The 23,830-nt window shown below is 35.6% G+C and overlaps 2 protein-coding genes and 1 long non-coding RNA gene across 3 annotated transcripts; 1 reads left to right on the forward strand and 2 right to left on the reverse strand.

The window, feature by feature from the left end:
• Positions 1-14,031: 14,031 nt before the first annotated feature.
• Positions 14,032-15,077, reverse strand: LOC149584171 (uncharacterized). The gene is made up of 3 exons (XR_016380331.1): positions 15,032-15,077; positions 14,785-14,891; positions 14,032-14,726 (listed from the first exon to the last, which is right to left on the reverse strand). It is a non-coding gene; the product is annotated as an uncharacterized LOC149584171 (long non-coding RNA).
• Positions 15,078-19,695: 4,618 nt separating this feature from the next.
• Positions 19,696-21,901, forward strand: LOC149584172 (uncharacterized). The gene is made up of 2 exons (XM_089863388.1): positions 19,696-19,866; positions 19,927-21,901. Exon 2 carries the CDS (start codon positions 20,156-20,158, stop codon positions 21,875-21,877), a length of 1,722 nt encoding a protein of 573 aa, XP_089719514.1. The 5' UTR covers positions 19,696-19,866; positions 19,927-20,155; the 3' UTR covers positions 21,878-21,901.
• An 825-nt stretch (positions 21,902-22,726) lies between these two features.
• On the reverse strand, positions 22,727-23,620 carry LOC149584173 (uncharacterized). Its single transcript, XM_089863760.1, has 2 exons — positions 22,882-23,620; positions 22,727-22,812 (listed from the first exon to the last, which is right to left on the reverse strand). The coding sequence occupies exons 1-2, from the start codon at positions 23,558-23,560 to the stop codon at positions 22,727-22,729; spliced, it is 765 nt and encodes a 254-aa protein (XP_089719886.1). The 5' UTR covers positions 23,561-23,620.
• Between the last annotated feature and the right edge of the window lie 210 nt (positions 23,621-23,830).

The following is a 23,830-nucleotide window of genomic DNA, read 5'->3' on the forward strand; positions in this document are numbered from 1 at the left end:
AGTTTGTCAACATGACTGTTAACGTTACATAACATCAAAGCTTATTTGTGACTACACACACTGAAAGTAAATGCGCAACATAAAAAGCATGAAAACACCAAGCTATAATCCGATTACGATCAGACCTTTCACTGGTCTGGGCTGCGTCCAGCAGAGCTCCCCAAAATGACAGCGGATTTTGGAAAACGTTTACCGGTGAGATCTGTCGTCATAGCTTTTCTCCGGTCATCGGTGTTTTAAAAATGACGCTAGCGCAATAAAGCGTGCAAGATACCAAGGCTTAACAAAAATTGTATGATAACGTATTTAAAGAGATACATAACAACAACTTTTATAATTAAAATTAGAAAGTAACATGTCTCTTAAAATTCTCGCGTGATCAACTGGTTTCACGCCAATTAAATAGCTATAATCCGATCAGAATCAGCAAGAGCTATTTGTATTAATTCCTCCATGTTCTTTCGCCAAGCTGAGAACTACGCGTTTTACGTCACGTTTTCCAAAAACCCGACGATTTTCTTTGAAGACCGCGCTGGCTCAGCGCTAAGCACCGTCCGTGACGTCAAATTCAAAAACAATATCCCGTCCTGTAGGACACTGCTAACAGCGCTGAGCTCTGCTGAACGCGGCCCAGATTTCCACCATGATTATAAAATCTAAGCCTAATTATTTAACAGTGTATTAACTTTCGGCTCACTCTGAACCGTTAATGTCTCTGCATTACAGAAACGAAAAGCAAACCCAAGCGTTTACTTTTTGGTTCACTAGGCCTAATGACAAATAAAAGTTCAATAGATCTATATCGTTGCGTTCTTCTTGAAATCACTATAGAAAGGATTATGCTATATACAGATGTAGTATAGCTTAAGTAATATATAAACATCCATTTCAAATAACAATATTAAAAATCACCCTTGGAATATCAAAATGAAACAGAGCTTTAAAGCTACAAAAGTACTAAATGCATCGTAATTACGAAAAAGATCCACATATTCACTTTATATTATGGAAAAAGTGAATATTAAGGTTCTGTAGGATTTCTTAACACATCAAAACAAAGCGAACTGCTAACTCGGCGCACTAGTGTGACAACGGACAGACACACACAGACAAAAAATAGACTGCTTTTTAACTCTTTCCGTTTTAATTTTGAGTTGAGAAACAAGATTATCTTAAATATTAAAATAAATATAACTAATATTAAATATTTTCTTCGTTAGTTGTTCGCCTTATTGAGCGTTACATCGTCTTGATAAAGAACAATTAAACATTCTTGAGAGACTTGACTAATATTGGCGTTTAAAATGAAGCATACGCCGGTTGCCTCACCATACTCAAATAGGTAGTATATAAGGGTGTCGAACTACAGCTAAAAGCAAGAACAACCGCAATTGCGAAAACCTTCGGTGGACGATCTCACCTTAGGGAGGCTAGACGTTTCTCGTAACCCTAGCTGATCGCCGCGAATGTCTTAAACCCAACGATGACGATGGAGTAGAAGCCAGGTGTGCAGACTGGTGTCCATGTGGGATGGACAAAAACAAAGACCAGAAGATGGTGGTGTAGAAGCCAGGTGTACAGACTGGTGTCCATGTGGGATGGACAAAAACAAAGACCAGAAGATGGTGGTGTAGAAGCCAGGTGTACAGACTGGTGTCCATGTGGGATGGACAAAAACAAAGACCAGAAGATGGTGGTGTAGAAGCCAGGTGTACAGACTGGTGTCCATGTGGGATGGACAAAAGCAAAGACCAGAAGATGGTGGTGTTAGAAGCCAATGTATACAGATTGGTGTTCATGTGGAATGGATAATTGACTAGTCAGATGAAGTAATAGTGGCCAGGCGAATTGTGGATAGCCTCAAGTTTTGAATTTTCCGAGAACTGTGAATGCGGTCCGGAAATGGCGAACACATTTGCTTCGATTCGGAAACTGCGAACGCGGTCCCCTGGGGTGAAAGTGCCTGACACACACACACACACCCACACCCCCCCACATACATACACACACACACACAGACATGCCTGTCGATTTTAGAACCTCTCCGTGACATACGTCACTCGGAGAGGTAAAAACTACGAGATAAAATGAGCAGTGAGAGGAGTGAAAAGTTACTATGGTGTTTTGTTTGGGAAAGGAGCGATGTTTACTGAAAGGCCTACCTTGGAAAACCAGTTGGAGTGAGCTGCTCGTTCCCTGCTAAAGAAATTTGAGGAGTGGGAGTTTGAAAGGCTGGGGGTTCGCCCATGTCTGTTAGAGCCATGATTTTCTAATTTTAACCCAAGCGTCGAGCCTTAAACATACTCAACGGTGAATTTCCACTAAAGAGTTAGTGCCATAATTTTCGTCATCCACAAACTTAAAACAGGAGTTCATAATAACTCGAAGTACGAAACTGGTTAAAAAGCCCGTAACAACAAAGTTTCGCCGTAAAGCTCAGCGGATTCATACACCGCTTAGCTCCCAAAGAAATAGTTACCCAATTTTTTAGCGCCCACGCGCATTAACTTACACACTTCCGGTTTAGCACTATTTTTATCTGATGATTTTTGGAGCGAAAATGGCTCACGTCTGCTTCTGTCGGAACGGTGTAAATTAAGCCTTGGCTAAGAAGTTGGCTTTTAGTCGGGGTTTCTAGTTTTCTACAAAACATTTAAACGATCGTGAATGATGTTTTTTGTGACATGTGTGAGTGAGAATTCCGTGGTTAAATTAAAACGGTTTGGACAAATTTATTCCCAGTATCTTTAATATAAGAATTGCAACGTGTTTCTACGTCCACCATATCGCCATTTTTCTTTTCGACGGAGATCCCAGCCAACGGAAGTTTTGGAACGAAAACCAAAGAGCATAGATACCACTACGATATACTGTAAGGTTGTATGTCCATAAACAGGCTAATCCTTTCTATGTGCAACGACAGAATCTTGTTGTTCGCGATTTTTACCATTAGCTCTATGGCCAGTTTCATACTTCCCCCCGAAGGGGGTTATTATGAACTCCTGCTTAAAATGCGAAAAACATCCTTGAAAAATCTAGTTTATTATGACATGTTTACTTTTGTATTTGGTTTCGTAGCAATTTATTTATAAAATTGCAGTCAAGGTTTTGTGTTTGGAAAAGGCCTAGTTAAAATTTTGTTTCCCCTTGATGACGTAGTAAGGAGAAAGTTTCTCTCTAGATATCGCTCACGTGACGCTTGTTAGTGTCTCAGCGCCGCGTTAAGCCTATTTTATTCAGATTCGCGCGGCATTGGCATACACGGGAGTCTCGGGGGCGCGGGCTTAGCTTTTTGCCGAGAGATGCCGTGAGTGACGTAGCAAGGAGAAAAACCCGCCAATAATCTTCTGCGCAAATTTGCTTCTGCCCCTAAATTTCAAGTTTTCGAAGTGTTTTTTCTGTGTTTTCCCTCTTTTAAATATCTATCAAGCATATTTTTGGAATCAGAAGAGTATAAACTCTCAAAAAAGTAAGGTTTTCTTTAGATTTGATATAATTTTTAAATCAGGTCGCTATTCTATGGGGCGCCAAATCGGACAAAATTAATTTACTGAAAGAGAGTTGAAATTTTTCGGAGAGAGTTGAAATTTTTTAGAGAGAGTTGAAATTTTGTAGAGAGAGTTGAAATTTTTTAGAGAGAGTTGAAATTTTTTAGAGAGAGTTGAAATTTTTTAGAGAGAGTTGAAATTTTTTAGAGAGAGCTGAAATTTTTTAGAGAGAGTTGAAATTTTTTAGAGAGAGTTGAAATTTTTTAGAGAGAGTTGAAATTTTTTAGAGAGAGTTGAAATTTTTTAGAGAGAGTTGAAATTTTTTAGAGAGAGTTGAAATTTTTTAGAGAGAGTTGAAATTTTTTAGAGAGAGTTGAAATTTTTTAGAGAGAGTTGAAATTTTTCGGAGAGAGTTGAAATTTTTTAGAGTGAGTTGAAATTTTTCGGAGAGTGTTGAAATTTTTCGGAGAGAGTTGAAATTTTTCGGAGAGAGTTTAATTTTTCGAAGAGAGTTTCATTTTTCAGAGAAAGTTGAAAATTTTCGGAGAAAGTGGAAATTTTTCAGATAGAGCTGAAATTTGATCAGCGAGCGACAACGTTTGAACTAAACAATATTCATCAATTATTGATGATATCGCTGCATTAATGATGGCAAACCTTCAAGTGGTCCGCACTAGAGATGTGAGTCGGTAATTTACCGTCCGTAAATTACCGGTAATTTACCAAATACCGCGTAAATTACAGTTTTATATCTTACCGTAATTTTTCAATGGTAATTTACGGGTAAATTACGGCGGTAAATTACCAAACATTTTTATTATACATTAAAAGTTCATTTTACACTTAAATGATCAACTATTTCTGTGTTTACTATATCTGTGCGCCAAAATGACTCACCAGGCGCTACTCGCTAGCCTTACAACTTACAAAGATGCGCTAAAAATTACTCTTTTAATATATATTTAGTTAGAGATCAGATTAGAACGGCCATGGCTGCCGTCTTGGTAGCAAAAGCCACAACTAAACGTTGTTTAAAGTAATGGATTGTAAGCACAGAAATTTATAAATTACCAAAAATTACCGACCGAACGGTAATTTTTGTTTTCCCAAAATTTCAATCGGTAATTTACCGGTAATTTATCGGTAATTTACCCGGTAAATTACCGTTTTTAAAAATTACGGTAATTTCACATCTCTAGTCCGCACCTATGACAGGATAATTAAAAAATTATCTGCGTAAGCAGTAGGAAGCCCCATTGGGTTCGACCTTTCCTAAGAAGCGTACAGGATTTCGCGACTTCCCCGAAGAATTCGTGATATTATGAATTGTTCAAAAATTATGAAATCATAAAGATTTCTGTGATTTCTTGAAGGATTTCATGAGGATACCAGAAATTTTTGCGTTTTGAATAATGGTTTTCGTTATAGATTTCGTGATTTTGCGAGAAGCGGTATGGGATTTCGTATATATTTAGGACCAACGCAAAACGGAGAAGTTAAGATTACACCAACTGTTGCGGCAAACCAAATAAGCTAAATTCCATTGTGTTATTTTTATTGATGTATATGCATGTACAAGCTAAGATACCCTGCGTTTTCCGGTTATTTTAAGGGACTGAAAACGGTCCATGAGGAGTCTATGTAGACCGAAGGGTCGGTCATTCACGAAATCCCGTATTCTACCCGCGAAATCCAAATTAAGAAATCCGAAATCAATAACAAAATCAGAAATCAGGAAAGAAGTCAAACGTATTTTTGTTGATTTCGAAATTCTATAAAAAATCCAAAATCAGTAACGAAATCACAAAATCAGTAACGAAATCACAAAATCAGTTAAAAAAATCACAAAATCAGTAAAAAGATCAGACAATCAATAAAGAAATCACAAAATCAGAAGCGAAATCATAAATTCAGACACAAAATCATTAAAGAAATCGCGAAATCCAAAATCAAAAAATCACAAAATCCGACGAAATCACGAGAAAAGTCTCAAAAGCCAAGGAAATCACGAAAAATACCTGAAAATTGAACGAAATCAAGGAAAATATCGCGAAATCCGACGAAATCCGTTGGATTTTATCAAATTTTGAAATTAACAAAATCCAACGAAATCAAACGAAATCCGAAGAAATAAAATTGGATTTCGAAATCCCGTACACTTTTTCCAAAACGTCCGACCCCTCGATGTAGACACAACCGTATGAAATCTTTGCGTGATGCAGTTTTTTACAGTTAGTATTATCTAATTAAAGAATGCTCAGTATGGTTTTTAGCCGCATCGATTGATGTACAGTACAGTCCCCGACAAAAGTTTCTGGACATTTTCATTTGGCTGCCATTTTGTTCCTATTTGAGCTAGAGTAACAAAATAGGACTTTCTAGATAGGTTGCCTTCTCAAGATTATTTTAAAATTACAAATGACACTGTGGCGCTAATAGGGCGTTAGCCATAGCGGAAATAGTAAAGCCCCCCGATAATGACGTTACGAAATAATGCTTCAAATGGATCAATATTTCTATCGTTGCACGCGTCTTGTCACGTAGAATCCGAAACTGTTTTCAAATTGTAAATCGGTTCTGAAAATCAAAAGTTATGACAAAAAACGTGACGTTCAAAACAATAGCAAATAAGCCTAACGATTATTTATTTGTTCTATATCAACTTAGCTCAGTAGTAAAACATTACGATTAGAAAAACAAGATGTTCCAACCCAAGAATTTTTAGTTCCACACTGACATACGAGAAATGGGAACTTATGAATTAGACTCAGTCTTCGGAAATGGAGGATTGTTGGTGGCGGTTTGTAAACGTCTAAATATTTAGAGATTTGGATATGTTTAAAGATTTTTTATAATTTACTAGTTGCTTATACAGTGGGTGGATATTTAGGGATAATTCTTTTGACGGATATTTTACGGCAGACGGCGTTATGTGTTGAATTGGTATTAAAAGTTGGATGATGGACAGTGTTTCAAGAATATACTTTGAGATGGTTTAAGGAGCAAAATAGGTGGCATGACTAAAATACAGGTGTAACAAAACTTATTTGACGTTCGGTAATCAATTTTTGGACGCCTGAGAATTGGATGTTGAGAAATGCTCTGAAAATAATATTGTGGGAATAATATTTCGACGGCAAATTCATGAGGATGGTTGAGAAGACATATTGTTCAATTCAAAGTGGATGAGAATGGTTTGAATTATAATAGTATATATATATACAGGTTAAATTATACGCAAGTTCTTATGACATGAAAATATTTTACGACGTGGATAATTTTAACGTATTTCCTGCTTTCTCGGCTTTATTCTGCATGTTTTCTTATTCCCAGCACATTTTAAACGTGATAACTATCCCTTTAAACTTTACTTAAGAATTTGGTTTTTTGAAAATTATGGCTGTTTTTGGAACATAGAGCAAAAAAGAGAGAGAGGCCCTACAAACGATAAAAATCACAGCGTTTGCAATTGTGTCGTGTTTCAGCGTATGAAGGTTGCTCTATATATTTTTTAGCTTAGAGTAGAGCAGTTTCAATGATCATCGGAAAACAATCAGACTCAATAGCCTATACTTTTCCTGCTATAATATAGTCGGTAAGCGCCTTGGTTTGTGACATTGAGAATTTAGTATCTCAATTTTTCTATCGTTAATTTGGCAAAAAAATAAATTGAGTCTGCTTCCATTATTAACCTTGACTATTTCCCCTAAAATAATTTGATATTATTCTTTTGTAGTTTAAAGTTTACGTTTCATAATCTATATGGATAGAGGGACACTTAGATTTACACAATAATCTAAGACGCCTTGGATTTTTTACTTGAAATGAGAAATTTAACGGGCGCCCATGTATAGAGTTAAATACCATTTTCTTGCCCTGTCAAAGGTTGAAGCTTCTCCAAGGTTGTTCGGATAGAAATTTTATTTTATTTATGTATTTTTTCGCAGATGAAGTTTTACTGAAATTATTCAATTCAATTTCAAAATATTTATTTTTTACTTTTCACTACATATACATTACATCATGAATATTTAGAAAAGAATTCATCTTGAATATTTAGGAGAATTCCAACTTGAATATTTAGAATAAAAAATCCATCTTGAATCTTTAGTATTAACAGAGTAGAAAAAAAAAACAACCGGCGTTGCCCATCGAGATATATTATTACATTTCAGGCCGCCATTTTTAACGAAGGTGGAAAATCGAGCTTCAAAAGACATGAAGTCAGTCTTACGGAAATTGGGAACCAGTGTTTTAAATGTTATAGATTCGGTTGAAACACGTAGACGCCGCCATTTTTCAAGATGATGAGGAATTGGAAAAATCTAAGAGCCCGCCTACTGCCTTTGAGTACCGTCCCTGCAAAATTTCATACCTCTAGACAAAGCTGTTTGGACTAGGAGTAGAATATCAGTCAAATTGTAACTATAGATGTTAAGCATACAAGTTACTGAGGTTTACGTAGGCGTCCTTGTGATTTAAATTAAAATTTCGAGTTTAAAATTGAACTTGTTGTCTTAGATTAGTGGTGTCTTTCAAGTTTGAGTAATAAATGGTTTAGAGAACACTTTAGGACACGGGTTTGATTTGTTGGTTTTCGAGTATTGTTCCCGGTTGTAGTATACTTTTGACGGTTTATTTACTGTTCTAAAAACGCGATAGAGGTTTGCGTGCAGTTCAATGTCGCCATTTCGGTTATTGGAAGTAATTAGGTTTTAAATAAGATCACAGGACAACTTGTGTAATGAATTTTAAAAGAACTATACGATCATATTTAATGCTTTTTTTATTAAAACTTGATCAATGAAAAAACAGTTGACATCGCCAGTTATCATTTCAGTATTTACATGTGTGGACACCTTTCCACTAAAACCAATAATTATCCGTTAGAAATAGTTCCTACGATATTTATAATACAAGATTTTAAGAAAATTTTAATCAAATCTAATATTAGATCTAAACATACTCTAAAAAAATTACACAAAACCAGTTAAAGTTTTTACATGACGAAGTTAACGGTCTAATAATGTGACCAATATCCCTGGATTGATTTGACCTACAGGGAAGTTTTTTAAGCGTGATACTTGTGAGCAACTTCAAATAAGTTTAAAACCGTAAGATGAACTTTGGTGAGACAGGGTCTTTTTGAATGCTTCGCGTGGCACTTAAGAAACGTGAAGTTTCTTTTCTCTAAAAGTCTACAGAGGCTTCAATTTGGAACAGAGCAGGGCTGATGATTATTTTGATTTTTTCAAATAAAACAAAAAAAGCTATTTTTTATTTAAATCGATTTATTTGATTTTTCTTGAACTACTAGATAGTAAATTACCAACATGAAAAGTCTTGAGTCAAAACTAACCAAAAGGAAAATAATCATGACATTTAAGCAGCTATTGGATATTGTTGCTATTGAAATGCTTGTATAAAAAGACTAGCTTGACTGTTATTTCATTTCTTAGCCTATCCAGCAAGACAAACTGAAGTTCTGGGAAAAACTTAAACTGAAATTTAACAACACTATGACTCATTTTAATTATAGGTCTTTTCTAGTTAAGTTTCTTCTCGAGTTTCTTAACCTACTTCTTGGAATCTTAGAAAACATTTTTTAAAAATAAAAATATATTCTTGATTTTAATCAAATAATTTTTTTAAAAAAATCGCTTGATTTAAATCAAACAACCCTGGAACAGAGCACACAATTTAGACACTCGAGCAGTTAGAATGTGTAGTCTTTACGAATGATAAACGTTTCATCGTCGGACACGATGGCCAGATAATGTTTTAGAGGATGGATGTGCACCAATATATGCCCATCCACTCGAAAGGCTTAATGTGGTTTAGTAGGGTAAAAGTCTTAAAACGGAAGTTAAAGAATGCCATTTTTTACAACTCAACTTTCATAATTTCTCTATTAGGTGATGAAATGATCTTCAAAAAGCTGCGATATCAAATTATGAATGGTTTTAGCATTTTTAAAATATTCTAATTTTTACTAAGCGCTATTTTAGAGGAAACCTTTTCGTATATTTCTATGTAAATATTGTAGTAATATTGTAAAATATAATGTTTACCAAAGGTTCTACCGCTAAAAATTTTAAAAATCAATTTCTATTTATGTAAAAAGGCGGATCTCATGGCGAATTCCACTGGGTCCTCCCGGAGCGCTCCCATGGAGCAAAAAACATGGGAGGAGTAGTTGCCGGATCGTTAAAGACTGTTTTTCCGTAATTAGGGTCTCTCATTTTTATTGCTCCATGGGAGCGCTCCGGGAGGACCCAGTGGAATTCGCCATCAGTCTGTTTTTCCTTCCAAGGGTTTTTATCCTACTGGGTACCATAGGAGCATGGATAAAGAATTCGCGTGAGGAAATTTGTATTCACGCTATAGGATAGGCAACTCCCCTATTTCTGACGACAGCTTATTCTGTATAATCTGATTCAGCTTGGGTTGTCAGCACGCGCAAAGCTGGGTCTCTATGTAACGTAGCTTTGTTCGTGATGACAAGAGACGAAGAAAATAATAATTCTCTGGATTTAAAATATCCGTGAGTTTTAGCTCAAATGTATGGGCGGAAATTCTAGTAGGCTTCGAAAAAAGTTGAAGTGCCTCGACTGTCGAGTGTCGACTTCATAGTCGAGCCAGTGACTTTTAAAATTTCAAGTAATACTAATTTAGACTATTACAGAAGGATGTTAGAGTTAGTATTATAAATATTTATTACGTTTCTAAATCTTTTGGGAATCTAAAGAAATAATTTTCGCTATTTTTAATACCACAACGTTCCTTGATAATGTTTGAAGGACCCACCAATTGAATACATACGACTATGCACGTATTTGAAACTAAAGCCTACAGGTCCGTGCATTTGAGATAAAAATCTCGCGGATATTTATAATCCTTTTTTTTTTCTTCGTCTCTTGTCAGCACGCACAAAGCTACATAACATAGAGACCTAGCTTTGCGCGTGCTAACAACCGAAGCTGAAAATAGAGTATATACATAATAAGCTGCTGTCGGAGATAGGGGAGCTGCCTATCCTATAGCGTGAAAACAAATTTCCTCGCGCGCATTCTTTATCCAAAACAGAAGGTTGAAATTTGGCAAAGAGTTTCCTGAGACCCCGTGAATGGTATCCGTAATTCTAAAACTCCCACAAGTGTTCTTTCAGTGGTTGAATTTATTTTTTCCCTTGAAATGAATGAAAGTCAACGAATTAATTAGAAATAGTCCAATGCCTGATCTATTGCACTACCGGATTGCTGAAGTGTTTCGGATTATATTGATATTGTATTTTTTCTATGATGGGGATAATTATCGGGGGATTTTTCACTTTTCTCGGATAGGGTTAACAACCGAGGATTTTGTCTGGGGATGGCGGATTTTGTACAATTTCAGTAATGGGAGATTATGCCTGGGGTTCTTTGTCTTGGAAGTGTTTAGTCCGTATACCCATGTGAATCGATAAAACCTAAAAGGTATTTTTCAGTTCTTATATGTAAATCGAGATATTGAACAGGGTTTGAACACACTCCTGCTTTTTATACGTCAATCAATCGTATACCGCGGTTTTTGCATAAGTAAATGAACTGTCGTAAGTATACCAATACAGAAATTAGTACTGGAAGACCAATAAATCAAACCCATGTTCTACAATGCCCTCTATACCATTTGTTACTCAAATTTCAAAGACACCACTAATCTAAGACATCCAGTTTTTTTTACATTGGGAATGTCAATTTAAATCTTAACCACGTCTAGGAAAGGTCAGACACTTTTAGGCTTAACATCTATAAAACCATTCGTTATAATTTGAAAATATTCATGATACATTTTTTCTCTATATATTCATATGATGCATTTTTTCTCAATATATTCATGGAGAATTTTTTTTCAAATATTCTAGATGGATTTTTCTAAATATTCATGATAGATTTTTTCTTAGTTATCATGATTGATTTTTCTAAATTTTCATGATTAATTTTTCTAATTTTTCATGATTAAATTCTTGAAAATATTCATGATGAGATTCTTAAAATTGTTCATGATCAAATTTTCAAAAATATTCATTATTAAATTTTTGCAAACATTCATGATTAAATTTTTGCAAACATTCATGATTAAATTTTTGCAAACATTCATGATAAAATTCCTGGATATTTTCATTAGTGAATAAACGTAAATCGTAACATCATCTCCAACGTAGGCAGGCACTCTTTTACCGTGATTATACACTTTGGCGTGGCTGATGAATTAAGTGATTGCCATGCTGCAAGCTTAAAAAACAAGGCAGCCTACCTACTCGGAAATAAAATACAAAAGGTATTTATTTCTCGTTTCATGGAGCCCAGCCCCTATTATTATTATTATTATTATGATGTTGATGACTGTGTAATTTCCAGTGAACTACTTATATAGTTTTTTATATACACATTAAAAATCCATTTCATTCATTGTTTGAAGACTACTTTTTTAAATACAACGTTCTCTAATTAACCTTAGATTTAACAAAAAATATATGGCATTCTAAAATTTAAAGAGATAGTTGTCTAATTTCAAAAGTGGTGGAAAAATTAAACTTCCAGACAAAAGGAGAAGTATTCGAATATCAATATTTTCATGTCATTAGGACAAGTGAGTCTTTTTAATTTAAATAATATAATAATTCGAACCATTATCTTCGGAGATTACCATCCATTTCACAATGAGGATTAATATTGGCATCCTTCTTCAAGAATTTGTCGTTGTTACATTCTTCTCTAATTCATGTCATCGTGAATCTTCATTCCCGATTCTCCGCTACATTTCCATGGTAGACACGTCACCTATTCTGCAAACTGGAGTTCTGCCACGATATTTATTCTCCAAGCACTCAAAACATTTCTTAAGAAAATCCAAACCAAACATTTTTATACCGAAAAGACACCCAATCATTATTTACCGAAAAGACACAAAAACATTAATCATCGAAAACCCACCTAGAGCTCGGCATTTTCGATCAATTATCCACAAATTGGTGGATAACCGATTATTTATAAACAAATTTGTGGATTATAATACGATTTAACATGTAAGTTCTGTGGATAATTTTCGGGTATGGATAAAGATAAAATAAAGTGGATAATTGATCGAAAATGCCGAGCTCTAAACCCACCCACCCGTAAGCTACACAAAATATTTTTTCTTTAAGAGCTTAAAACATTTACTACAGAAAAGCCACAGAAGAATTCAACCCAAAACGCAAACTTCGCGCATTATAGAATATTTGGAAAATTTTTAATGTCGAAAATCCTTCCACTTTAGCAATCACAACTTGCTTATTATTCCAAATTCACAGACTTAACACTACCCTGCACACAAAATCCAGAATTTCTACTTTCCAAAGCGCCATCCAAAACCTTTATTTCTAAGTTGGAACCCTATTGTCCTTTTAAAATCGAGACCCTATTGGCAATTAACTAATAAATCGCCACATTACTGAACGTAATTCTTAAAACCTCATCTCTATAATTTCAGAGTAAAACTATGCTATGGCTTGAACATCCTGTTTTTCTGATCGTAATGTTTTACTACTGAGCTAAGTTGATATAGAAGAAATAAATAATCGTTAGGCTTATTTGCTATTGTTTTGAACGTCACGTTTTTTGTCATAACTTTTGATTTTCTGAACCGATTTACAATTTGAAAAGAGTTTCGGATTCTACGTGACAAGACGCGTGCAACGATAGAATTATTGATCCATTTGAAGCATTATTTCGTAACGTCATTATCGGGGGGCTTTACTATTTCCGCTATGGCTAACGCCCTATTAGCGCCACAGTGTCATTTGTAATTTTAAAATAATCTTGAGAAGGCAACCTATCTAGAAAGTCCTATTTTGTTACTCTAGCTCAAATAGGAACAAAATGGCAGCCAAATGAAAATGTCCAGAAACTTTTGTCGGGGACTGTACAGTACTGAGAAATTTTTCTTTTTATGGAATCTTTACACTAGCTTTTGGTTATTTTTATGCTTATAAAATATTTTTCCCGTCCATGAAAGGAGAGCTACCTACTAAAAGGTACCACATGGGACAAATGTTGTTCCTTTTCCTTTGATAAACGACATTATTTTATTAGTCTGAGCAAAATAAACTACTCTTAATCATATTTTATCGAATATCAGTCTTCTCAACAAATTGTAACAGTTGAAAAAACATTTTTTGGTGCAAACTTGAAAATTTCTCAAGCCACTAACATTTAAACCAATGTCCGTCAAGGTGCTTACAAGTTAAGGAACATCGATATGAAATCCCTTCAAAATAATTAATTTTATGATAAAATGTTTTCGAAAAATGGAATTGTTCTTGAAAAAGCGGAGATATGCAATTTTTTGAATAAATTTAGAGGGAATAGATCGATTAAGAGTAAAATCAGTTGATTGAATTAAATAGTGATTAAGGATTAAACTACTAAAAATACTTAAAGAAAAATTTCAATATCTGAACTTCAGTCAATTGATAAACCTCACTCATATCGTTGGCTTTTTCGGTCTTGGTCCAAACAAAGACGTTTTTGTATAATATCTGTCACTTCAGTCTTAAGGCAGTAGTCAACTCTTAACAGGCTGAAAATGTCATTTCCCGTCCCTATTATCTAAGGAACCGAAAATGCTATTAGCAGTTTTGAATAAAATATAAATCGAAATCATCTTTGGTTTGTCATACATTAATCATAATGATGGCACGAGATATTAGTGAGTATTAAATAAAATTAATAGCCTTTTCAAAATCGTAAAGTTAATTTCGTAGAACTGTTTACTTTTTAAATAAGTGCATTGGTTATGGCTAAAAGCGCGCCTCTTTTTAGGGTAGAAAGAAGCTAAAATACCATTTTTTTTAGAAAATTTGTGGCAATAAACAAGATAATTTGCAACAATCAGGGGTAAAAACAAATCCAATATAGTAAAATTTTGGAACAGGGGAAATATATTCAGTTGATAAAACTTGATAATTCCAAAAACAGGTGAACATTTATCCACTCATAACAACCTAGCCTAACATAAGCTTAACCCTGTATCTAAACCTAACATGATCTATTACATCATAAATCAAATGGGTCTTAGGTTGCCTATTTATACCCTTGATGATCTATACATATTCTTGATTATTATAATAATTTGCCCTAAAATGTTAAACTTACAGTTTTGGAGACTTGGGAGACCACAAAAATCCGAAATTGCGTTCTAACATATGAATGCTCACTGAGAATAGCCAAAATAAAATTAATATATAATTAAAAAATAATGAAACCCTGTATACCTCATATGGAAGTGTTGAATTAGCTGCGCTTACGTAAACACCACTGTCTTAACTGCCAAGCGAAAACACTTTTGTCATCTTTCCAGTAGTATTTTAAAGTGTAAAACCTAGGGTTAGGAACTTAGGATATGTTTCTAGCATGAAACGAAGCAGACTATATCAAATTCCAAAACAGAGCTGTAAATCAGCTTTTTTTATAATCTTAAAGGACGAAAGACGCTATAAAGAGTATATTACACAGACTTACCAAAATTCAACTTAAGCCTTGGCCAAAACGAACGTCGAAAAATTACTTCAAACGACATTAAAACCTCTATTAACTGTAATTATTTACCTGAATTACTTTTTTAGACGAAAATTGGACCTGATAAAAACAGTTTTTGTTTTTAAGGGCGTTATAGTTCATTAGAAAATCCAAATAACGGTGTTAGAGCTCGGATGAAATATCAAAAAATAATTAGCGTTGCCTTACTGTCGTCTGCTATCATAGCCCAATCGATCACGCGCGTCACGACGCAAGCTGCTCGCGCTCGAACAGCGCAGCGTCCGGGGGGCTATGAAATAAACTTTCTTACTGTCGTCTGCTATGAAATAGGGAATTCGAGGCATAATTAATTAGTTAAATTACAAAAATTAGACTTCAATTATTTAAAATCTAAGCAGGTAAGTTTCTCATTTAGTAAATTCTTGTTAATTTGAAAGTATTCCGAAAACAAACTTCGCTGTAGTTTTTCCGTATCGCCTATGACAATTTCCCCAAAAAACCGGGTAAAATGTAATGCTTTTTCTATGGGACGCTAACCCTAAAAAGGTGATTTTTTTCGTTTAGCATTACAAACGGGTATCAAGTCATATCTACAAGGGCCTACCGGCCCTGTAGAATAAGCTATAGCACGGGCCACTAAACTTAGTTTAGTGGCCCGTGGCTATAGATGGCTAAGAATGTGGATCTTGCAGTCGCTACAGTTTGCTCATAAAACGGAATTTTCCTTTCGGGAAAGTGGACATTAATCGCAGGATATCGTATGCATTAACACTCGATTAAATTATCCTATAATAGACCATTCCTTTTATGCCACAGGAAAAGCAAACAGCACAGGGGCCGGGCCGCCATATGCTTGTTCCCTTGAGCTAAGAAGCACCACAAGCGGCAGTGTGAATAGACTAGCTTCCCGATTGTAGCGAACGCGAGCTCCATCTGGCGTTGCCTCTTGACGCGAGGGAACTCTCCTAATATGGTGGCCCTTCCTCTCTGCGTTGGTTTCACGGCGAATATTTAATGGAATGGTCTATTCATCAATAGGGAAGCAAGATTAACTTCCTCAGATGTGGGTTCAGAGAATACCTGAGAATTGTGCTACTAGATGTAGTATTCTTGAAGAAAATAATTTATGGGTTAAACTTTGGGCAGGTGCTCCATAAAAATTTAAAAAACATATCTCCCGAGAGCTTTCCGCTATTTCCATCTCCCAAAATAATCATTCAATTAAATGTTTTATTTCCAGAGTTGTGGGATGAAAGACTTCCAGGATTTTTTAAATCAGAATCGAAGTTTACTTTTTAATCCCAATTATATAATGTGTTCAAAAAACGTCAGTATATTTAACCAGGGATAGATAGACTTTTTTAAGACGGAATAAACAATGTTTGGCCTTTACTTCAGTCCGACTCATAGACGAGTATGTAGTCCCTTCCTTCAACACGTAACCGAAAAATTAAATTATCTTATTGGCTCACTAAAACTACGTATTGGTGACGTTGCTGACGGGGAGGGCCAAAAATACGTAATTCCTGTTTACCTCTGTCGCCATGACTACGACCCCTCTTGCGTTGTACCATAGCCCACTCGATCACGCGCGTTACGACGCAAGCTGCTCGCGCTATAGCTATAGAGCTAGGATCGAGTGGGCTATGGTTGTACAGATAAGCGTCTTCACAGGGGTTCAAAATGGAGCCTTCTAAATGCGAGGGTCCGGTAATTATTCGGGAATTGTTTTTAATAGCAATTAAGAAGGTAGTTAGTGAATTTGGTGCCGGTGTTTTGGATTTGGAGTACATCTGTAAAGGTGAAAAGTGTTCGCTAATTCTTTCTTAAGCCAATCATTTCTACTATCCTCATGATTTTGTAAACGAATTTGATGAAGTTAACCAAGGCTTAGTGAATGGTCAGGAGTTTTGTGAGCTTAGTGTTTGGTTAAAACCTGTTCGTGCTGTAATATCTATGAAGACTTTTACTCAATTCTAACTCACTTTTAATTTTCTTGGGTCTTCCCCGTTCTGTTTTTCAGTTGCAAGCCCTATGTCTTGTGTAACTTCCATTTTTAAACAATGTTATTTCAAAAATTACAATCCGAGCCCCTTCCAACTTGGCAGACGAAGGGGCAGACGACGTTTATTTGACCCGGATATACATATAACGCCATAACAAAAATTAGACCGCCTCTTCTTTCATACCCCTCCGTCACGGGTAAGGGGGTCGTGGACTAGGACGCGCACCCGAATAACCCTGTTACCCATTCCGTCTTAAAAAAGTCCATCTATCCCTGATTTAACGTAACAATATCAGATGATGTGTGCTTCGAAAGATCGCTTCTGCCGGAATTAATTATCGCCTTCATCGTGTGTGTCTTTATGGCTTTCGGAATCTTTCTGACGTGGTATTTCGCAAAGTGGCACATACGTTACTGCATCTACAGTGTTCAAAAAGAAGTACGTTTCCTAAACGGTTTTTGCATTACACAGAGAGATAATCTAGGGTAGATTATAATTCATTTTAAATTGAGACCAAGGGAATATCATGAGAATTAAAAGATGATTGTAGCCTCATTCACAGGTTTGCGAATTGCGGAGATCAAATAAAGGTGAAGATTACCCGTACAACGCTGTGGTTTGTTATTGCGAAAAAGACAGCAATTGGGTTCATAACCAACTGGTTCCGAAAATGGAAGAGTTGTATCACGGAGAGAAATCTGAATATATTAGACTTTGTTTGCATCAGAGAGATTTTCAGGTTGGTTTCGATTATTTTTATTCGGGGAATTTAGAGTTTACCAATATCATGGCCCCATGATACAGTTAGTGCACTATCACCCGCTCAGACCTCACGCAAGCCTCTAAGGGCGTATTTCTTCTGCCCTGCTTCGCATAATCCCCACCATATGGGTGCAAACATAAGTCAGGCGGAGGGCGTCATTTTACGAAGGCATTGTGACCACATCTGATGGGTTTTAAAAGAGTTTTCTCATTAGTTTGGTCCCAAAGTACGCAATAGGTTATTTTAATTTCCAAAGGATATTTATCCGCGATTATAAAGTGACCACATGTTTTCGCGTATACCATGCACGCTTATTTCAGTGTTTTAGAAGCCTGATATTATATTTTTAGTATTTAAGCCGATGAAACGATTAGATCGCAAACTAAAACAAAAAGGAAGTAATCTTCTCTTGAAGGCAATACAAATAAAATGAGAGCCATTTTAAACACTTATATCTTTCAAAAAATTCATTTTTCTTGTTTATCAATGAAGGGTGGTCTTCTGATAACGGAAAATATTGCCGTGTCCATGGTAAAAAGCCGTTCCATAATAACAAAAGCGGATAGAAGAACAGAAAGTCTGGCTCTCACAGTAGTTTCAGCCTTTTACAACGGTTTCCACCTAAGTCGAGAAGCGTCTTACCACACACTTACCCCCTTAGAGAAGGTAGCCAATCACGAAGCAGTTTGTTTACGTAATGGGGCGTATTAAATCTATCGAAAATAGACCCGGGCGACACTAGCGCGTCTACCGGGAATCTTTGAAAAAAAAAGCTTTCTGCTTATTTCTAAAAAAAAAAAAAAAAACTACTTGGAAAATGGCGGTCTCCGTGTCGTGCTAGAGTGCTAGTTCATTTTAACCTATTAATTTTTCGCTCTTGGTAAATTGGTTTTAACAATGCCGCGTAAAAGATCACAACAACAACAAGATTTGATGCCAAAAAACAAAACCACTCAATATAATGCCTATGCAAAGGTTCAGCACACTGTTGGTATTCAAACCAGCCTTGGCCAAACATCGACGTCGTTGGAAAGTTTAAAACCGTTAAATTTAACGAAGGAAGTTCAAACAGATTTGGAAACGGTTTTAGATAACGGGTCACGTAATGTTACTGTGGAAACTCAAACGGAAATATTTGGATTCATAAATCCAGCGTGGAAATGGGATGAAATTAACTCTTTTGCTAAGTTAAATGCCCAAAAACGGAAACGCGAAGATGGGGATATGGATTTAAATTCCAAGAAACGTAAACTATGTATTTGCGATAGTGAAACCCATACCTTGGCTTCAGATTTTAATCAGAGCGATAATAAACCCGAAGAGGAACTATCAGAGACATCAGTTGCAAATTTAATCGTTAAAGACACTTTAGTAGCTCGACCATTTAATACTCCATCATCACCGTTGATAAAGCTGCTTCCTCACCTTGAAACTTCAAATTTAGGTAAGCTTTTTTTCTAGTTTACCTTTGCAGAATTAAGGGTTGCCTATACCAAAGCTATACCCATATTTTGTTTATATTTTAGGATCACTTTCCATAAAACATTTGACAAATCAAAATGGTCTTTTGGAACAACTAGAAATTTCTAAAAATAATAGATTAATTGGTGTTTCTTCTTATTATGATACACCAATCAGGATGTTATTTGATTCAACGGGAAAAGGGACAATTTTGACTCTTTTTGAATCTGCTGAAGAATTTGAATATTTTGATTTTGCCACTGCAACATTGAAAACGGATATTATTTCTGTTAAATTGAACCTTTTAAATGAAAACAAGGTGTTCTGCTCAGGAATATCCAAAGTTAGTAAATACCAATTTATTATTAGTATTAAAATAATGTATATAAATTATAATGCTTAAATCTTTTATATCAGAATGAATGTGAAGGGCTGGAAACTACAAAGAATCTTGTCAAATTTACTGCCCCTTTCGAACGTTATCAATCCAAGGAATGTTTCGTATGGTTTGTACCTCCAGTTAATGCCAGTAAAGATAAAATTCAGAACAAGCTTTATCAATGTCGCAAATGTCGAGCTCTGAACTGGTAATTTTTCAAAATTAACCTACAAATTCAAGAAGTAATTAATGTATCCAAATTTAAAAGGTATCTGACTCATGCCCAAAAGAAAAAGGCGTCATTAACTCCAACGAGGAAGCAAAAGAGACAGTTACATAATTCCTCATGTAGAATCGGTGTTTTAACACCAAAATCAAGGCGCAACAGACTTCGTCAAAATAAAAGCAATCGATCATTTCTAAACAGAAAGATAAAACAACTAGAAGAAAAGATCAAAGAAACAAGCCTGCAACTAAGTGAAGACCAAGATAAGAAAATGCGAGAAGTTGTTCAAGAGATTAACCTAAAAGATCGAGAAGAATTAGAGAAAATATTTGATAGCGTATCTAAGAAAAATAAAGTGTTAAGTCGGGCATTAAGAAAAGCGTGGGAGATGAACAGTAAACCTTGTTTGCAAAATGATTTTCTAAAGGATCAAGACAAATGTGTTAATGGCTCTAACGGCAACAGATGGTCAGCCTTAACATATAGAATTGCACTAAGTGTTTATTCGAGATCACCTGCAGCTTATGACGCACTTTCTGCCTTTGACGTGTTAAAGTTACCAAGTGTACACACTTTACAAGCAAAGCTACGTGAAATCCCAAGTAAACCTGGAATTGACCTAGAACATCTCAAAACGGAATCAGACAGATTTGATCAGTTTATTAAAGATAACCCACAACTACAAAATCCTGTGAAAGAAGGAGCGTTAATTTTTGATGAAGTCAAAATAATTGGAAAGATGATGTGGAATTCGCGGAATGGCGAGTTTGTTGGATGCCAAATGAACCCTACCGAATTTGCTTCCCTGGAAGACTTGTATAAGTATAAAACAGCTTCAGAAATCCTTGAAGCAGAGTACGTACTCCAGTATTTGTGGCGATGTACCAGTACCAAGTTTGATATCATTGGGCCTTACTTTATGTTTGCTAAACCCACATCTCACGCAGCAATTACAAGTTCGATGCTGAGGACTGTATTTGCGTTTCATAGTGTCGGTCTAGAAGTTGGTGCTCTCGTCTGTGATGGAGGAAGTTGCAACATGACTGCAATGAGACAAAGTCTTGGCAAAACAAAGTCAACTTCCCATTCCCTTAAACAAGATGGGTCTCTGGATTTTAGATTTGAAACAAGATTTCGCAATCCCTACGTTAAAGGGGCCTGGATCTACTGGATAGTTTGCCCGAGCCATCAGCTCAAGAACATGATAAATGCACTAGAACATTCACAGGATAAAGGTACAAGGGATTTTACTATTGGTGGGATTCGCTTTGGATGGTTACAAATTAAAGATGTAAAAAAGAGGGAAGATGACAGAAGAGATTCGGATGAGATGGTCCAAGTTAAGGGTCTGCTGAAATCTCACATTGATCGAGACTCTTGGACTAAATTAAATGTCACTCCAGCACGAATCATGCAACAAAATCCTCTTCTAGGAGAACTCTTTAACTATGCCAACCCATTGTATGAAAAGCAACCAATAGATGCACCGTCTGTCATGGCTTGTTACGATTATTTGAAGGCATGTCAACATATTTTTGAAGAGGGTCTACTATCCAAAAGGCCTGTAAGTGGAGATGATTCTGATCCAATCAAGTCAATGTTAAAAGGCTTAAAATACTTCGAAACTTGGGCTTCAGAAAAAATATTGGCAAATGAGAAAATGACAAACAACCGACACTTTTTAGCATGGCAGACATGGGAGCTCCTTAGGGTTTCCATTTATGGTTTCATTGACTATGTTAAAGACTTTACAACTAGACATCCAACAAGGTATATCTACCCTGTGAGAATAAATGGATCTGCGGTCGAAACATTATTCAGTCAAATGAAATATATCGCAGCTTCGAAACTTACTGGCTTAAATGTTCATAGCAGCAGACGCGCAATAATGGTAAAAAATGTTACGAAAAGTTCCCAAAATGCTGAATCATCCTATCGTAAAGTGGGATTAGACCTCCTAGATAAAATAAAACCTTGTAATACAAAGCAATAAAATTAAGCGTAACAGTTTAAATAACGATTGGTTTTTAATCGCAAACACATTATCTGAGACATAGATAATAATCTAAGAACTTTGGCCTAACACGTTAATTGCGTGCACTTCATGAGCTATCACAATTACTAATTGTTTTACAATTTAAAACAAAAAAGGTATCACATCTTTCAATTACATAAAGGTAAAAATAGTTATCACTGTTTTTAAGTGTATTTAAAATAATCCAAGTTCTTAAGCTTTAGGAACTAGTTATCACATTTTCTAATGGTAATTAAAATAACAAAACAAAAATATCTAAGAGAAATTAAAATAATAACCAAAGTTTTCTAGTTAACTAAAAAGTTATCACAGTTTTTAAGAGTAATTAAAATCGTCAAAAATTCTTCTTTTAATTATTCTTCCCCGTCTCGATACTTGTGACGTACATGGTTGGGGGCTTGTATTGTCAACGCTGCAAATGTTTGGACCACTTTCAGCCTGGATGTCTTTCTTAACTGCTGTGGCTAATACCTTTGACTTCTTACTCAAGGGAGGTATTGGAGTAATTCCTTTCAACATGGTGGTTGGGCCTTTCTTTTTTCTTCGATTTTCTTTGGTGGTTGTGCCGTTGTTTGTATTTGATTTTCTCTTTTGTGCGTGTGATTTATTTTGAATTGTCTTTCTTCCTCTTTTTCCTTTTTGTCCATATAAAACACACCTTAAAGTTTGGCCCCCTACACCTCTATTACCTTTCCTCTCATTTCTTTTCCTAATTTGCCCTCTAATCAAATCAGCAAGTTTACCATGCACGATTTTTCTCTCAAAAATGAGGCGATATGCTTCAAGTTCTTCACTTGTGAATCCCTCTTATTTAATTCGAGGTATTTTCTCCACAATACCATGAAATATACCTTTTAAAGTCGGATCGTTTTTGACGACTGCCACAGTTTCTTCTACAGTAATTTAATTTAACGTAAATTAAAGTAACATGAATGTTTGAAATTAAAATATGTAATACTTACTAATGGATTTGTGAGGATTAATTCCGTACGACCATCTTCTAAATTCATCAACAACCAGCTTTACAATTTTATTGACATATGGAATTATTGTCGCATCAGCAACAAACAAACCTCCCTGGTTTATTTCATCAAGGGCCGGTGGAATATCTGTTTTTAATAGATCGCAATTACGTAGAGAAAGGCTAATTTTGTAGTTCACGTGTGCTTTGTCTCTTTGCTTCTGGGTGAGAGGTTTCTTTCCTTTCTTTATTTTTTGAAAAACTTGCATTCCACGCTTATTAACGCCCCAGATTTCTCCCATGGCTCCTCCAACTAGTCTATTCATTGTATAAAGTCGGTCTGTTTTTAAATGACGCAATTTGTACTTAACGCTATCAGCTGTGGAAATATTTAATGGATAATCGTGTTGGCGTCTTTCAGACACTTTTTCAAATTCATTTGCTACAATTTCCCCCTCTCGAAGAGCTTCGGCCTTACAGTCCAAAAGCGTCCAAGCAATCCAATGTATCACATTTGACAGTTCAGATTCAAAAATAGCGTTACAAACAATAACAGGACGTGGAGCACCTTCGGCCAACACCAAATTATAAACCCAGTTGTTCCAGGAAAATAAAAACTGCGAATAACCCGCCACATCATCTTCGTGCTTTGACTTGAGAAGATTATATTGTGCTTCCATATCTTCTATAATTTCTTCTAAACTCCCATTCCTATGCAAATACTCCAAGGCCCCTTTCCTTTTTCCTGACACGACCAATTTAAAGAAACGATCCTTTTCATATTTGTCCAGTATCACATTCATTATAACTTTGCTATCCGTATTTTCCATTATTATTGATGATTAACTTGACTAGACCATGAGCTTCTTACTTGACTTATGACAGAATGTTTCGTTGATAATGATAACCTTTAAAAAACTTAAAAAGTGAGAAACATCACCTAAGCCTTG

Source organism: Phalangium opilio, unplaced genomic scaffold (assembly GCF_054372755.1).
Source record: "Phalangium opilio isolate 3A_F unplaced genomic scaffold, DU_Popi_V2 ptg001170l_1, whole genome shotgun sequence".
NCBI classification, from domain to species: domain Eukaryota; kingdom Metazoa; phylum Arthropoda; class Arachnida; order Opiliones; family Phalangiidae; genus Phalangium; species Phalangium opilio.

Bases quoted from the DNA above. Each gene is read 5' to 3' on its own strand.
- LOC149584172 (XM_089863388.1), top strand. From the start codon at position 20,156: ATGCGAGAAGTTGTTCAAGAGATTAACCTAAAAGATCGAGAAGAATTA.
- LOC149584173 (XM_089863760.1), bottom strand. From the start codon at position 23,560: ATGGAAGCACAATATAATCTTCTCAAGTCAAAGCACGAAGATGATGTG. The intron at 22,813-22,881 runs GTAAGTATTACA...AAATTACTGTAG, and splicing joins TAATCCTCACAAATCCATTA to AAGAAACTGTGGCAGTCGTC.